The sequence below is a fragment of the Panthera leo genome, chromosome E1 (genome assembly GCF_018350215.1).
Source record: "Panthera leo isolate Ple1 chromosome E1, P.leo_Ple1_pat1.1, whole genome shotgun sequence".
Lineage (NCBI taxonomy): Eukaryota > Metazoa > Chordata > Mammalia > Carnivora > Felidae > Panthera > Panthera leo.
This window is the reverse complement of record NC_056692.1, coordinates 37328780-37346913: the sequence shown is the minus strand read 5'-3', so window position 1 is coordinate 37346913 and position 18134 is coordinate 37328780. Positions and strand designations below refer to the sequence as shown.

The 18134-nt window shown below is 37.2% G+C and overlaps 1 protein-coding gene and 1 pseudogene across 2 annotated transcripts in view; both read left to right on the top strand.

Moving 5' to 3' along the window:
• NPEPPS (aminopeptidase puromycin sensitive) overlaps positions 1-18134 on the top strand; it is a 93671-nt gene that overhangs the window by 43545 nt on the left and 31992 nt on the right. For both annotated transcript variants that reach the window (XM_042916581.1, XM_042916582.1), the window contains one exon: positions 10478-10555. In XM_042916581.1, the coding sequence (XP_042772515.1) occupies positions 10478-10555 (78 nt within the window). The remainder of the gene's footprint in view (positions 1-10477; positions 10556-18134) is intronic.
• LOC122206924 lies at positions 4275-6628 on the top strand (annotated as a pseudogene).

The window sequence follows — 18134 nt, the reverse complement described above, 5'->3', positions numbered from 1 at the left end:
ACAGTATTTTTATAGTTCTGGTTTTAAACATAAGTCTTTCTTCCACTTGGAATTTATTTTCATATTAGATATAAGGTATGAATCCAACTTAAATTTTTGCCACAACATCTTTTATGGAATAATCCGTCTTTTCCCTCATATTCAAAATGCCACCTTTATTGTATGTTAAATCATATGTATTTGATTTTCCTTTTTCCTTTTTGAATGTTCTGTATTGCTAAGTGTAGTTCCATACTCACAATTATTGTAATTTTGTAATATGTTTTAATAGCTGTAGAACAGGCCCTCTCATTACATTTCTTGTTCTGAATTCATCGAGTTTCTTATTTATTTTTACATATGAATATCAGTGTCAGATTGTCCCATTAAAAAAGAAAAACTATTGGTATTTTTATTGGGATCATATGATATGTAACCTAAAGACAATTAATAACAATGAGATTTATCCCTAAGATTATTTTTTACCTTTCCATTGTTTGTCTTTTGTGTCTCTGAGTAGTGTTTGAAATTATCTTCATAAAGATTTTACACATTTCGGGTGCCTGGGTGGCTCATTTGTTAAGCATCTGACTTTGGCTCAGGTCATGATCTCACGGTTCATGAGTTCGAGTCCCACTTCAGGTGAGCACAAGCCCCATTTCAGGTGAGCTGCATTTCTCTCTCTCTCTCTCTCTCTCTCTCTCTCTCTCTCCCCCCCCTCTTTCTCTCCCCCCCTTCCTCCCCACCCCCACTTGCCCTTCACTCACTTGCACCCCCCCCAAGGAAAAAAAAGATTTTACACATTTCTTACTGTATGTATTCCTAGGTGTTTTATACTTCTTGTTGCTATTATGAATGAAGTCTTTTGTTATATCTTCTAGTTATGGCTCTTGATTTCTCTGTGTTAATTTTTTTTTTAATGTAAACTCTATGCCCAATGTGGGGCTTGAATTCATGACTCTGAGATCAAGAGTCACATGCTCTACTGACTGAGTCAGCCAGGCACCTCCACTCTGTGTTAATTTTGTATCTTGTTTTACCTTACTGAATTTTTTAAATCATTTCTTTTCACTTGATTCTCTTGGATTTTCCTGAAATACAGTCTCATAACTGATACAGCTTTATCTATACTTACTAAGTTTTTACCAAGAGTGGCTGATGAACGTTTAATCATGTTTTCAGCATCTATAGGGTAAACTATTTTTTTCTCTTAATCTGTTTTTACTGAACTAGTTTAGTTGTGTTTAAAGCAACTATAAGAAATGTTTTGGAGTTAGGATAGATGACACCCATCTGTTTTTAGTATGACCTGCATTTCCTTAAATTTCTTAAATCTTTTATCGTGAAAAATATTGTGTACCTCAAAAAAGTGCCTATGGCAATTGTACAGCTTAGTACTATAATCCTAAAGACCTATTACCATGCCTCTTTCTGATCACATCCCATCTTACCTTACTTTGACTTTCAAAGTAATGATTTTCTTCTTTTGCTTTATAGTGTGACAACATAAGTACACATTCATGAATAATATAGCTTAGTTTATGTTTTTTGTACTTTATATAAATGGAATCACACAGTAAAATACTGTATGGCTTCTTTTGCTCAATATTAAGTTTTTAAGATTTGCCCATGTTGTATACAGCTGGAGTTTATTCTTTTTTTTTTTTAATTTTATTTTTTATTTTTATTTTTTTTAAATTTTTTAATTTTTTAAAATTTACATCCAAATTAGTTACCATATAGTTCAACAATGATTTCAGGAGTAGATTCCTTAATGCCCCTTACCCGTTTAGCCCATCCCCCCTCCCACAACCCCTCCAGTAACCCTCAGTTCTCCATATTTATGAGTCTCTTCTGTTTTGTTCCCCTCCCTGTTTTTATATTATTTTTTTCTCTTCCCTTATATTCATCTGTTTTGTCTCTTAAAGTCCTCATATGAGTGAAGTCATATGATTTTTGTCTTTCTCTGACTGACTAATTTCACTTAGCATAATACCTTTTAGTTCCATCCATGTAGTTGCAAATGGCAAGATTTCATTCTTTTTGATTGCCGAGTAATATTCCATTGTGTGTGTGTGTGTGTGTGTGTGTGTGTGTGTGTGTGTGTGTGTGTGTGTACACACACACACACACACACACACACACCACATTTTCTTTATCCATTCATCCATCGATGGACATTTGGGCTCTTTCCATACTTTAGCTATTGTTGATAGTGCTGCTATAAACATGGGGGTGCATGTGTCCCTTCGAAACAGCACACCTATATCCCGTGGATAAATGCCTAGTAGTGCAATTGCTGGGTCGTAGGGTAGTTCTATTTTTAGTTTTTTGAGGAACCTCCATACTGTTTTCCAGAGTGGCTGCACCAGCTTGCATTCCCATGGAGTTTATTCTTTTTTGTCACTACCCTGCATTCCATTATAGAAACATACCAAAATATAGTTATCCTTTCTTCCATTGGTGGACATTGATGGACATCTGTATTGTTTTAGTTTGAGGCTATTGGGAACAATGCGGCTACATACTTTTTTTTTTTTAAAGGTTTATTTATTTTAGAGAGCAAGCTGGGGAGGGACAGAGAGAGAGAGGGAGAGAGAAGATCTGAAGCAGGCTCCACGCTGTCAGTGCAGAAATGGATGTGGGGTTCAAACTCAAATCGATCATGACCTGAGCTGAAGTCGGACATTTAACCGACTGAGCCACCCAGATGCCCTGCTATGTATTTTCTTAATGTTCAGCCTGGTGCACATAGGCATACTTTGCCATCAAGTATATGCCTTGGAGTGGAGTTTCTGTGCTATAGGGTGTAATTATTTTCAAGGTATGTCAGTTACATTACCTCCAAGAGTGAGTTCCAGCTGCTCCACAGTCTTTGGTCTTTTTTTTTTTTTTTCCCAAGTTTATTTAGTTAAGTAATCTCTACATATAACGTGGAGCTAGAACTCATGACCCTCACGAATTCACTGCTCCATGCTCTTCTATTCGGCCAGCCAGGCACCCCAGCTGCCTCACATTCTAATTAACACTTGGTGTTTTTAGACTTCTTGCTGTTAGCTAATCTGGTAGGTATGTAATGGTATCTGACTGAGGATTTAATTTTCATTTCCTGATTTTAATGAAGTTGGTTACCTTATTGTATATATATTGGGCATACATATTTCCTTTATTGTGTCAAAGTATTTTGCCTATTTTTATTCTGAGTTCTCTGTCTTTTTCTTGGAATTTAAAGGAGTTCTTTTTATGTTCTGGATGTAAGTTCTTTGCCACTTATGTGTCACAAATATCTTCTGCATCTTAAGTTTAATTTTTTTAATTTTTTTTTTTTTGAAAGAGAGAGAGAGCAGGGGAGGGGCAGAGAGAGAGGGAGAGAGTGAATCCCAAACAAGCTCCATGCTGTCAGTGCAGAGCCCAATGTGGGGTTTGAACTCATGAACCGTGTAATCATAACCTGAGCCAAAATCAAGAGTCAGGTACTTAACTGACTGAGCCACCCAGATGCCCCTGCATCTTAACTTTCTTAATCGTGCCTCTTAATGTACAGAAATTCTTATTTCATGAGAAATACAATTTATCATTTTTTTCTTTTTAAAAAATTTTTTAAAGATTTTATTTTTAAATAATCTGTACACCCAGTGTGGGGCTCGAACTCACAATCCTGAGATCAAGAGTCGCATGCTCTACTGACTGAGCCAGTCAGTCACCACCCACCTCCCCTTTTCTTTTTCTTTGTGACTGTTGCTTTTTGTCTTAAAAAAACAAAACAAAACAAAACCTTTTTCAATTCTAATATCATGAAGATATCATCCATATTACCTTTTTTAAAAAAATATTTATTTATTTTGAGAGAGAGCACGCAAGCGAGCAGGGGAGGTGCAGAGAGAAGGAGAGAGAGCAAATCCCAAGCAGGCTCTGCACTGACAGTGCAGAGCTGGATGCAGGTCTTGAACCCACAAACTGAGATCATAACCTGATCCAAAACCAAGAGTCGGATACTTAACCAACTGAGCCACCTAGGTGCCCCTATTATCTTTTTTTTTTTTAAGTTTACTTATTTATTTTTAGAGAGAGTGAGAGCATGAGCATGAGCAGGGGAGGGGCAGAGAGATGAGGAGACAGAATCGCAAGCTCTGCTGTCAGCGCAGAGCCCCATGGGGCTCAATCACACAAACTGAGGGGGGGGGGAGTTTGGCTCATGACCTGAGCCAAAACCAAGAGTCGGATGGTCAGTGGACCGAGCCACCCAGGTGCCCCCATCCATATTACCTTTGAAAAGCTTTGTTTTGATTTACATAATGTACTTCTTAAGGTATGGTACGAGTCCAGGTCCAGCTTGGTTTCTAACCCCCAAAGGGAATTGTGCCTCAGTACTACTTACTAGAACATTATCCTTTCCCCACTGCTTTGTAGTGCTCCATTTGCTAGTTCATGTAATTGATACTTCTAGTATTTGTTGATTAAGATTTTGGTCAACCTTTTGTGAGGTTAGTACTATGTTAAAATAGACTTGATTCTTTATTTTTTAATTTAATTTTGTTTAATTCCGGTATAGTTAACATACAGTATTATGTTAGTTTTAGGTGTACAGTATAGTGATTCAACAGTTCTGTACACTACTCGGTGTTCATCCTGATAAGTGTACTCTTTAATCTCCCATCACCTGTTTCACCCATCCCCCTCACCCACTCCCCTCTGGTTTGTTCAGTTTGTTCTCTGTCGTTAAGAGTCAGTTTCTTGGTTTCTCTCTTTGTCTCTTTTTTTTTTCTTTGTTCATTTGTTTTGTTTCTTAAATTCCACATATGAGTGAAATCATATTTGTCTTTCTGTGACTGCCTTATTTCCCTTAGTATTATACCCTCTAGCACCATCCATACTGTTGCAAATGACAAGATTTCATTCTTTTTTATGGCTGAATAATAATCCGTTGTATGTATATATTCCACATCTCTATCCATTTATCTATCAGTGGACATGTAGGTTACTTCCATAATTTGGCTATTGTAAATAATGCTGCGATAAACATAGGGGTGCGCGTATCCCTTTGAGTTAGTGTTTTTGTACTTTTTGGGTAAATATCCAGTAGTGCGATTCCTGGATCATATGGTATATTTTCAACTTTTTGAGGAACTTCCTTACTGTCTTCAACAGTGGCTGAACCAGTTTGCATTCCCACCAGCAGTACACGAGGGTCCCTTTTTCTCCAGATCCTTGCCAATACTTGTGTCTTGTGTTTTTGATTTTAGCCATTCTGACCAGTGTGAGGTGATAGCTCGTGGTAGTTTGGATTTACATTTCCCCAATGACAAGTGATGTTAAGCATCTTTTCATCTGACTGTTGGCCATCTGTATGTCTTTGGAGAAATGTCTATTCATGTCTTCTGCCCATTTTTTTTCAATATATGAAATTTATTGTCAAATTGGTTTCCATACAACACCCAGTGCTCATCCCAAAAGATGCCCTCTTCAATGCCCATCACCTACCCTCCCCTCCCTCCCACCCCCCATCAACCCTCAGTTTGTTCTCAGTTTTTAAGAGTCTCTTATGCTTTGGCTCTCTCCCACTCTAACCTCTTTTTCTTCTGCCCATTTTTATATTAGATTATTTGCTTTTGGGGTGTTGAGTAAAAATAGATTTGATTTTTATGACTACTAATATTTTTTAAAGTCAAGAAAAATATGAGATACTTCAGTATGTAAATAATGTTTTATGTTCACATTGTGAATGCAAGAGATCAGAGAATCAGTGAGACCTACAGGAAGCCTGTGGCTCACAAAGGAAGGAAGCTATTTTATATATTCTTTATTTTTTATATCTATTATTTATGTAGCATAGTACTGGTTGAATAAAAGGTTAAATTGAGATATAGGATTGTTAGCATATATGAACATATTTAGCAAATTTTCAATTAAGAAAAACTCATCTAGATTTTATTAAGTAAAGCAGGAGTAACCTTATAATTACCGATTGTGTTATCCACTGATAATACAGATTGGCTTTAATGATAACGGTAGGCTCCCTCATAGTGGTATGCGCTTATTAAAAAAAGATATTAGGGGTGCCTGGGTGGCCCAGTCAGTAAAGCATCTGACTCTTGATCTCAGCTCAGGTCTTAATCTCAGGGTCGTGAGTTCGAGCCCTGCATTGGGCTCTGCACTGGGCCTGAAGCCTACTTAAAATAGAAAAGAAAAAAGAATTAGTATTAGTGACATAAGATTGCAGCCATTATGGCCTTGGACAATTTATGAAAATCAAATATACAGTCTTAAAATTAAATGTGAATATAAATACCCAGGAGTACCCCCATTTGTAAGATTTGTAATAAAAATTAATATGAATGGAGTTAAGAGTTCTAATGGAGTGGTGGACCCAAGAGACATATCAATGTTAGCAAAATGGCAGAATTCATATAGCATCAAAGTTGTCCTGTGAGAGCTTCAGCGCCTAATGATGTCTAAAGAAAATGAAACTGCCTCAGCCACTAGAAGGACACTGTTACAACAAGTATTCAAAAAGAAAAACCACAGCCCCCTTCCCCCAATTCGACTGACTGACTGGAAGAGTGTCCCATAATACAAGAGACTTTTTAAGAATTCAAATATATGATTACTACTCTTTTTTCTAACCTTTATTTATTTATTTTTTTGAGAGACAGAGCATGAGCTGGGGAGAGGCAGAGAGAGAGACACAGAATCTGAAGGAGGCTTCAGGCTCTGAGCTGTTAGCTCAGAGCCCAACATGGGGCTGAACATGAACTGAGAGATCATGACCCTGAGCAGAAGTCCAATGCTCAACGGACTGAGCCACCCCATACAGGCACCCCATACTACCCTTTTTTTTTCTAAGAGAATTTTAGAGGAGGGTTTATTCTTTTTTTTTACACATGTAATATAGTTGCTATGTACACTTGAAAGCCTGTATTAGAATGGAATACGGCAATACAAAACTTGATTGTTGTTTTTTAATTTTTTAATGTTTATTAATTTTTTGAAAGAGAAAGAGTGAGTGAGAAAGAGTGAGGGGCAGAGAGAGAGAGAGGGAAGCATAGAATCCGAAGCAGGCTCCTGGCTCTGAGCTGTCAGCACAGAGCCTGACATGGGGCGTGAACCTATGAACTGCGAGATCGTGACCTCAGTCAAAGTAGGACACTTAACCAACTGAGCCACCCAGGTGCCCCACAAAACTTGTTTCAATTTAAAAACTGCTATTCTTGGGGCACCTAGCTCGTTCAGTTGGTGGATCATGTGACTCTTTTTTTTTTTTTTTTTAAGTTCATTTATTTTGAGAGAGAAAGACAGAGTGAGCAGGAGAAAGTCTGAGAGGTAAGGAGAGAGAGAATCCCAAGCAGGCTCTGCACGGTCAGCACGAAGCCCACTGTGGGGCTTGATCCCATGAACCATGAGATCATGACCTGAGCTGAAATCAAGAATCCGATGCTCAATGACTGAGCCATCCATGCACCCCCAGAGGGGTACATTCTTAAGCATTAAGGTGATTCTTGGTTTTCCTCTAGGCTAAGTATGATTCTATATATAGGAATCAAGTTAGAGCAAATCTCGAGTTTTTGCCAGCAAGTCATTTCAGTGAAGATTTCATCAGTATTGTATATATGCCAAGTCATGAGTTCTTTTCAAATTTAGGAGCTAGTTTATGACGGTAGAAACAATTTTGGCAGTAGGAAGGGAACTGAGTTCTAGTCCAACTATGTGACCTTAGGCAAATCATTAACTTTTATGTATCATTTTCTTCATCTTTAAAACAAATATTTGATTAAAGTTCTTTTAAAATCTGAAATTGTAGGGCATCTGCGTGGCTCAGTTGGTTGAGGCTTGACTCTTGATTTCACCTCAGGTCATGATCTCACAGTTCATGGGATTGAGCCACATGGGGCTCAGCGCTGACAGCATGGAGCCTATTGGGATTCTATCTCTCCTTCTCTCTCTCTGCCCCACCCCTGCGTTCCCTTCCTCTCTGAAAATAAATAAACTTTAAAAAAAAATCTGAAATTATAGTTTAATGGTTTTGTGAAGATTTAGCTTTATAAAGACATGTTTGAACCATAATAGTATTAAAAACATTGAAAATTCAATCAGGGTGATTCATAAAAAGGAGTGGATTGTGGGCATCTGGCCTGGCTTACAGAATGTTATTAAATCTGAATCATTGTTACCCATATCAAACTTAAGTCCATGACTGATAAGCCTACCTCTCTCTTTTAATAACAGTTTTATTGAGATAGGATTCACATACCATACAATTCACTCATTTAAATTTTTTTTTTTTTTCAACGTTTTTTTATTTTTTATTTTTGGGACAGAGAGAGACAGAGCATGAACGGGGGAGGGGCAGAGAGAGAGGGAGACACAGAATCGGAAACAGGCTCCAGGCTCCGAGCCATCAGCCCAGAGCCTGACGCGGGGCTCGAACTCACGGACCGCGAGATCGTGACTTGGCTGAAGTCGGACGCTTAACCGACTGCGCCACCCAGGCGCCCCACAATTCACTCATTTAAAGTGTACAATTCAGTAATTTTTAGTATACTCACAGAATTGCACAGCCATCACCAGAATCAATTTTAAACATTTTCATTACCCCATTAAGAACGTACCTGTAAGCAGTCACTTTCCCTTTCTCCTCAAACTCCCAGCCCTAGGCAACCCCTAATCTACTTTCTGTCTCTATATAGATTTGCCTATTCTGAACACTTCTTATAAATATGTGGCCTTTTGTGTCTGGTTTCTTTCACTTAATACAATATTTTTCAAGGTTTATCCTTACTGTAGTATATATCAACACTTTATTTCTTTTTGTTGTCAAACAGTATTCCATTGTATACCACATTTTATCTGTTCATCATTTGATGGACATTAGGGTTGTTTCCACTTTTTGGCTATTGTGAATAATGCTACTACAAACATTTGCGTATAAGTTTTTGTGTAGACATATGTTTTTATTTCTCTTGGATATATACCTAGAAGTGGGAGCTGGGTCTTATGGTTATTCTATTTAATAATTATTTGAGGAACTGCTGGGCTGTTTTCCAAAGTGGCCGCGCCGGTTTACATTCCCACCAGTAATGTACCAGGATTCTAATTTCTCTACATCCTCCCTTACACTTAGTATTTTCTCTCTTTTTGATTTTAGGCATCCTAGTGGGTGTGAAGTGGTGTTTCATTGTGGTTTGCTTTGCATTTCCCTGACGTTGAAGGATGTTGAGCATCTATTCATGTGCTTATTAAGGCTACCTCTTTGGCTGACTTCTGATGTTGGGAATGTGATGTGGTTGATCTACCTTAGCTCTTTTCTCTCAAGTGTCAATTGAGCATTCTGAAGTATCAAATAAGCAATCTTTTGTTACTACTGGTAGAGAGTAAATCAAAGCTGTAATTTAATCCACGCATCTGTTTTCACCTGTATTTCTGTAAAATGCAACAACAAAGAATTTTATTGGAAGTATGACCTGTATTTTACATTTGATTTTTTTTAATTTTTTATTTATTTTTGAGAGAGCAAGAACCAGCAGGGGAGGAACAGAGAGAGAGGGAGACAGAGAATCCCAAGCAGGCTCTGCACTGTCTGCATGGAGCACAATGTGGGGCTGGAACCCACAAACCATGAGATGATGACCTGAGCCGAAATCAAGAGCTGGATGTTTAACCGACTGAGCCACCCAGGCACCCCAGTATGACCTGTATTTTGGTTGGAATTGTTACCTATCTTTGGTTAGGGGACAGAACTTTCATTGATATATTTTAACACCGAAATCTTGGCAATTTGCTGTATCTTTCGAACGTTCGTGAGTAAAACTACAACATAGAAAGCAGTATCTTGTCTGGGCCAGGGATGCCTGGGTGGCTCAGTTGGTTGTACATCCAACTCTTGATTTCGGCTCGGGTCATGATCTCATGGTTCATGGGTTCGGGCCCTGCATCAGGCTCTGTGCTGACAGCTCAGAGCCTGCTTGGGATTCTGTCTCCCTCTCTCTCCGCCACTCCCCCGCTCATTCAGTCTCTCTCAATAAATAAAAGCAAACTTAAATATCTTAGTCACACAAAGATGTGAATGAAGCATGTCTGGGAATCTGGTAGAAGACCTTTTCACATTTATATTAGCCCTATTTCCTTTATGTTATGAAAGTTTTGTGTATTAATACAGATGTATAATTGTTTTTCATGAGCCTTTTTAACTCAGGATGTGGCCTAAAATAGGTTAGTTTGAAATGATACTTTTGTTACTACAAACTTAATTTATTAATTTAATTTATTAAATTAAGAATATTTAGTTTTAGGGACACCTGGCTGGCTCAGTCGATAGAGCATGTGACTCTTGATTTCAAGGTTGTGAGTTCAAACCCCACGTTGAGTGTGAAGCCTACTTAAAGAAAAAAAAGAATATTTAGTTTTAGTAGAGATTTTGCTCTTAAAAAAGTTAATTGTTGCAGTCTAGATTTGTCTTAGTTCAGTCAGATATGTGAAGTAATGTTTTTTATTTCCATTCCAGAAATACATGCTACAGGATTTAATTATCAGAATGAAGATGAAAAAGTCACCTTGTCTTTTCCTAGCACTCTCCAAACAGGTAAGAGTCATGGCTTTTGTAAGATCCCATGATGAATAGTGACATCTTACTTCTTCCAAAGAAATTTGTTGTGTGCCTTTTTTTTCCCCTCACCGTTTTTTTTTTTTTTCTCTCAATATATGAAGTTTGTTGTCAAATTGGTTTCCATACAACACCCAGTGCTCATCCCAAAAGGTGCCCTCCTCAATCCCCTCACCGTTTTAAGCAGATTAAATATTAAGACAAAGCTTTTGAAAGAGGTTCATTACAGCTTTTGGGCCACCAGGAAAAAAGATGACCAAAACTAATGATCATCCTATCCTAGAACATAATGCATTGTTTTTCACCTTTTTAGTTTCACCCTTTAAAAAAATACAGTTACCCAGCTCTGTCTTTCCATACTTGAATCCACATGTCTGAGGTGAATTTCCCACAGATGATTTTGATGTATATTATGCAAGTGAGGGTATGAAAGGAAATATTTGTTGATACGAGACTATTATTAGATATAAAAGCACAAAGAAAGGGGTGCCTGGATTGCTCAGTGGTTAAGCGTCCAACTTCGGCTCAGGTCATGATCTCATGGTTTGTGAGTTCAAGCCCTGTGTCGGGCTCTGTGCTGACAGCTCGGAGCCTGGAGCCTGCTTCAGATTCTGCGTTTCCCTCTCTCTCTCTGTCCCTTCCCCGCTAGCACTCTCTTTGTGTCTCTCTCAAAAATAAATAAACATTAAAAAAAACACACACACAAAGAAAAAAGAAGACTGAGCTTAATGTAGCGTAAGAAATTACATACAAGTCAATTGGTAAAGCACTATATGACTTTGATTTATGATCAACTTGAAAAGCAGCAGGTGAAGTACACTTGTGATGAGCACCGAGAGTTGTATGGAAGTATTGAATCACTGTATTGAAAATCTGAAACTAATATAACACTGTGCATTAACTAACTGGAATTAAAAGTTAAAAAAAAAAAAAAAGCAACAGGTAATTTGTATAAAAGAAAATGCAAATGACTAAAATATGTGAAAAGACATTTGACTTCCTAGTAATGAGAAACATGAAAACAGCATTTACTGATACACCAGTTTTTGTCTGTTATGTAAGCTAAAGTTAAAAAAAAAGATTCTTAATGATTTGACTACTTTGATATTACTGGTGGGAGTGCAAATCCATGCAGTGTATTTGGAAGGCAGTCTGGCAATGTGTATCAAAAGCCTGGGGGGCCTCAGGGGCTCAGTTGGTTAAACTTCTGACTCTAATCTTGACTCAGGTCATGATTTCACAAACTGTGAGATCAAGCCCCCTGTCAGGCACTGTGCTGACAGCATGGAGCCTACTTGGGATTCTCTCTCTCTCCTTCTCTCTCTGCTCTTTTCCTGGTCGTGCTCTCTCTTGCACTCTCAGAAAAAAATAAACTTAAAAAAACATGTCTAAACATGTTCATGGCTTTTGACTCAGCAGTTCTGAATATAAAGAAAAATCCTAAATGCAAGAAATGCTTTATGCTTAGAAATGTCTGTTGAGACATTACTTAAGGTAGTAAAAAATAAGAATGAGTATATTTACCCAACAGTAAGGGAATAATTAAGCTAATTATGACATATCAGTATGGTGGAATATATATAGCAATTAAAAGTGAGGTTATGAATCCTTAATGCTGTGATGTGCTTGTTATAGTGTAAAATCGAAAAGCAGAATACAAAATTACATATACAGGGTGATGAATCATATCCCTAAAATTGTACAAATAAAATGATATGTCTGGTTGTTGACATATTGATTATTTTTATTCTTATTTATACCTTTTTTTAGTTTCCGTAATTTTTAAAAATGTTTATTTATTTTGAGAGACAGACTGTGAGCAGGTTAGGGGCGGAGAGAGAGAGAATTCCAAGTGGGCTCTGCACGGTTAGCACAGAGCCCGACGTGGGGCTTGAATTCATGAACTATGAGATCATGACCTGAGCTGAAGTCAGGAGTCGGATGCTAAATCGACTGAGCCACCCAGGTGCCCCAGTTTCCATAGTTTTTATACTGATAATATATTGCCTAGTATTTTTAGAAAAAATAAAAAAAACTTTTTTTACATTTATTTATTTTTGAGAGAGATAGAGCACAAGTGGGGGAGGGGCAAAGAGAGAGGGAGACACAGCCTCCGAAGCAGGCTCCAGGCTCTGAGCTGTCAGCACAGAGCCCGACGTGGGGCTCGAACCCACAAACCATGAGATCATGACCTGAGCCGAAGTCAGACACTTAACCAACTGAGCCATCCAGGCACCCCTAGAAAAATTTTAAATCGGAGAAGGTTTATTTTTTATTTCAGTCCTCTTTTCATTTTGCCTTTTTCTAACTAGGATTTCTTGTATGAAATAATCATAAAAATAAATGTTTTGCCATGAACATGTATTAAAAGATACTGAATAATATAACATAAAAATTGAGATTTCTCTTCCTCTGATCCCTTCCACTTCCATCATCTGGTGAATCCTTCAAGAAATATTTCATCTAGGGGCGCCTGGGTGGCTCAGTCAGTTAAGTGTCTGACTTCGGCTCAGGTCATGATCTCACAGTTTGTGGGTTCGAGCCCTGCGTCGGGCTCTGTGCTGACTGCTCAGAGCCTGGAGCCTGTTTCAGATTCTGTGTCTCCCTCTCTCTCTGCCCCTCCCCTGTTCATGCTCTGTCTCTGTCTCAAGAATAAATAAACATTTTTTAAAAATTAAAAAAAAAATAAAGAAATATTTCATCTATGTAGAAGTATATACATACATTTTCATCTACAAATGGGATGATAAATCTCAGTGGCTTATAGCAGAGAATTCTTGCTTACACACAGCCCTGAGGACTGCTGCAGCCTTCTTTCCACCTTTGCCTAAGAGCTCCACTCAACTCACAACTCTTCTCTTTCTAGGACCTGTAGTAAGCAGCTTCTGCAGCTCAGGGATGGGGACAGAAACAAACCATAAAGATACATATAACGCTTCTGCACGAATGGTGGTATACTTGATGTCCATTCTCATTTCACTGGTTGAAGCAAATAGCATGGCCAAGCCCAAAGTCACTGGGGCAACAATTACCAGATATTTGATTAAACTTCTATGAAAGAGTCAAAAACCAGACAATAATAGAAATATAGAAACTTGCTAGAAGACAAAAATAAAGTCACAAAAAACCCCACAAAACAAATGAATATCCTTAGAGATATTGTTAATAGCACATTCATCAAATAAGAACAGGACAGAATGTTATCAAACAGAATTAGAGCAAGAAAACTTTGGAAATTATAATACAGTAGAAATAAAAAAACTTAGGGAGCCTGGATGGCTCATTTGGTTAAGCGTCTGACTCTTGATTTCGGCTCTGGTCATGATCTCATGGTTCATGAGTTCAAGTCCTGTGTGGGGCTGGGCACTGACAGTGCAGAGCCTGCTTGGGATTCTCTCTCTCCCCCTCTCTCTCCGCCCCCTCTCGCGCACATATTTGTGCCCTCTCAAAATAAATAAATAAAAACGTAAAAAAAAAAAAGAAAGAAAAAACTCAATAGAAGTTTTGGAAAATGAAATAGAGGAATCTTACAAACGGGAAGAAGATTTGAGGACCATTCTATCAGAACCAACATCCATCTAGTAGAAGAGGGGACAGAGAAAATGAGAAGAGAAAATTATTAAAGACACAAACAAGAAAATTCCTTTGAACTGAGGGGATTGGAATCTTCATTTTGAAAAGGTACACCACCGAGAGGGACTAACTTAATAAATGTAAAAAATGCCGTATCATTGCAGATCTTAGAACTTCCAGGGATAAAAGTGAGGCTCTCAAAGAGTTTCTCCCCAAAGTCAGAGGGTTGGGAGGAAGGAGGGAATGCTAGCAGGTTACCTTCCAAGTTCAGGAATCAAAATAACAGTAGACTGGGGAGTGGGTAAAATGGGTGAAAAGGAGTGGGAGATACAGGCTTCCCTTTATAGAATAAATTGGGGGGGATTAGAAGTACAGCATAAAAAACATAGTCAGTGGGATTGTAATAGCTTGTATGGTAACAGGTGGTAGCTACACTTGGATGAGCACTGCAAAGCTTATAGACTTGCCAAATCACTATGTTTTATACCTGAAACTAATGTAACATTGTGTGTCAACTATACTTGAATGAATGAAAAATTTTTTTTTAAAAAGGGATAGTAGTAGACCATCAGGAACAATGGAAACTAGACCCTAATGAAGCCATTCCTTCAAAATTATGAATGAATATGATCCTCAACCTAGAATTAATTCTGTGCTTAGCCAAATTGTGAATTTAAAGACGGTAAAATAAAGATATTTTCAGATTTGCATGGTCATAAAAAAAAAATTAACTCTTTGTAAAAGATAAAGGAGTGGGAGATGTAATTTAACTAAAACTTTACTTTCTATAGTAAAAAGAAAATAATATGTAAAATTGAAAAATGAAGAAATAGCTGTATAAGCAAGGTATTTAGAAATCACAGAGTTGGGGTGCCTGGCTGGCTCAGTCGGTTAAGCTTCTGACTCTTGATTTTTGCTCAGGTCATAATCTCCCGTTTATGAGATAGAGTCCCGCATAGGGCTCTGCACTGACAGCTCTGAGCCTGCTTGGGATTGTCTCTCTCCCTGTCTCTGTCTCTGTCTCTGCCTCTCTCTCTCTTTCTCTCTCTCTCTTTCTCTCTCTCTCTTTCTCTCTCTCTCTCTCTCAAAATAAATAAACATTAAAAAATAATAATAAAGGGGCACCTGAATGGCTCAGTCGGTTGAGTGTCTGACTTCTGCTCAGGTTCATGATCTTGAGTCCTGCACTGGGCTTGCCGCGGTCAGCCTGTCAGCACAGAGCGTGCTTCAGATTCTCTGAAAAATCCCCTCCCACCCCTCCCTCATGCAAGCTCACTTGCTCTCTCTCTCTCTCTCTCTCAAATAATAAATAAAACATAAAAGTTTAAAAAATAATAAAAATAAAATTCATAGGATATATAGTGGAAATGTGTTTGCCATTCTAGTCCTTTCTAACTCAGCTCTACTCAAAAGCAAACAGTTTCCTATGTATCCTTTCAAAACTATTCCATAGTTTTGTAAACATGTCTGTATATACTGTTTAAGAACACAGACGTTAGGGACACCTGGGTGGCTCAGTTGGTTGAATGTCCGACTTTTGGTTTCGGCTTGGGTCATGATTTCATGATTTGTGGGTTTGAGCCCTGCATCCGGCTCTGTGCTGACAGGGTGAAGTCCTCTTGGGATTCTCCCTCTTTGCCCCTCCCTTGTTGGCTTTCTCTAAATAAATAAATAAACAAACAAACAAACCTAAAAAAAACCCATAAAGGTTAGCATGCCACGCATCATATTCTGTACCCTTTTTTTCCCCTTAATTGTGTGTGTATTTGGAGAAATACCGGGTGATACTGACATTTCGAAGAGTGAAAAACAGGTTCACAGGAAATGGTGGCATGAAGGCAGAGACCTTTACTCTCTTTTCATACAAATTAATCTGTCTTTAATTTTTTAGCATTTAGTAGGCTCATTAAATTTTTATTGAAGTATTTCAAGGTCTACATGAGGTTTTATAGCAGTTCTATCCTAAGTAGGATAGCAAATAGAGTTTTTGGTAGAAGTTGCAATTTTTCTGTTGTTTACTTTATAAATGAATTTATTGTATGTTTTAAAAGGTTTACCATTCCAAGCAGATAAGTATTGCATACACTGGATATTGAAATAAGGTGTCTAATGTGAGGAACAATGTAAATTTTGTACACAAACAGGTATAAAATTAGACAGTCTGGCAATCAGTTCTTCAGTATGCTGTAAATTTGATAAGTTGACGTTTATTAAGAAGTCTTTTCTCTCCTGTTTTTGCCCTAAAATTCTATATTAGTGTAAGCATTTTGTAATTAGTATTGTATGTGACACTACTTAAATTTATTAATGATTTTTTAAAACTTTAACTTGTGTTTTGTTTGAATTTCAGGTAATAACCTTTTCCAATACTTTGTATTTTGTTTAGTATGCCACTTTTTTGGAAGTGGTCACTATCAGTATCTTGTTATGGTTTGATGGCCTTGGAGATTTAAAACCGAGTAAAAGTGTAAGCAGCCTTTCTTATTTAGTTATGAGTTTTAAATCCATTTGTATTCCAAATAGGAAAAGGCAAAAGTAGATTTTCCATGGAGTATGAATTACATAAAAGATATTTTAACAGTTGACTTAGTGAAAACAGACTGGCAGTTTCCATTTACGGGAATTGCAACATAACATTGCATCATACAACTTCCCTTTAAAGGTAGTGGGTTTTTATAATCTATTAGATATTCCTTATAAACTTTATTAATGTTACTATATCTGCTTTTTTAAAGATTAGTGAATTCCTAAAGAAAACAAATTTTATACTATAATTAAATTCTTTAGTATATAATACTATATATACATATCATTTGGTATCACTCATTTAGAATTCTTTCACATTCTTTTATTGTATTCTTATTTACTGTCCCAGTAATCTGTCATTCTCTTTAAGAAAGTATTCATTGTCCCCTTCAGACAGAATGTCTGATTTTTAAAAAATCAGAGTCACAAACATTTATTTAAATAAACTTCAGTTTTTTCCCCAGCATGATTATTTTAAGAATGTGGCACTTTTGGGTGCCTGGCTGGCTCATCAGGAGAGCGTGTGACTCTTGATCTTGGGGTCATGAGTTCGGGCCCTGCGTTGGGTGCAGAGCTTACTTAAAAAAAATAAAAAAAAAATAGAACATGGCACTTTGTTGAGTGATGACTTTGCCACAAAGGTCTGAAATTTTCACTTGAAATTCCTTTCAGAATGAGTTTGAGGTACGTAAGGAAATCAGTTTAATTACTTAATTGACATACTTAATAGACCACAGTGTTTTGTCCAGAAACAGTTCGCAGTTTGTCATTCACTTATTCTGTAGACTTGGACTTTTCGTGACTTTTGGACCTTTTTAAAAAAGTTGAATTTTGCAAGGTGAAGATTTGACTTTGAGAACATCCGAAAGGATATGTCAGAAAGATAGAGTCAAGAACATTTTAAACAATGTCAGTGGCATTGCTCTGTGGCATTCCAAAATGACAGTTTAAAACATTAGGGTATAAAATGTTTTAGAATGATTGCCTAATTACTTTATAATCATACTATGTCTTTGATTTGTTAGATTCCCATGCTCTAGCTCTTGTTATAAATAGGCACTTTTAAAAGGATCAAGTAAAAGTCAACATTTTTCTGGTTGGTTTTTTGGGGGGGTTTAATTTGTAAAATGTAGAATGGGATTATTGTTTTGTCATGCATCTGAATTTCATAGATGACTATAGATAATAATTTTTCTGTTGTGAAAGAAAGTATATATACTCACAAAAACTCCCATTTTGTCTAATTTGGTTTACCCTTATACAATAATAGAATATATATTCAAGTTGCATTTTTATTTGCATTTAGTAATTATTTGATTAAATGTATTTCTTTTATCATTTCAAATGATTGAGGTGACTATAAGAGTTTTTATGCCCCTTTGCTAGCCAAATCATTGATCTTCCATATATAGTTCCTTACAAAAGTAGGGAATCAGTGTTCCATTTGGATTGAACAGAT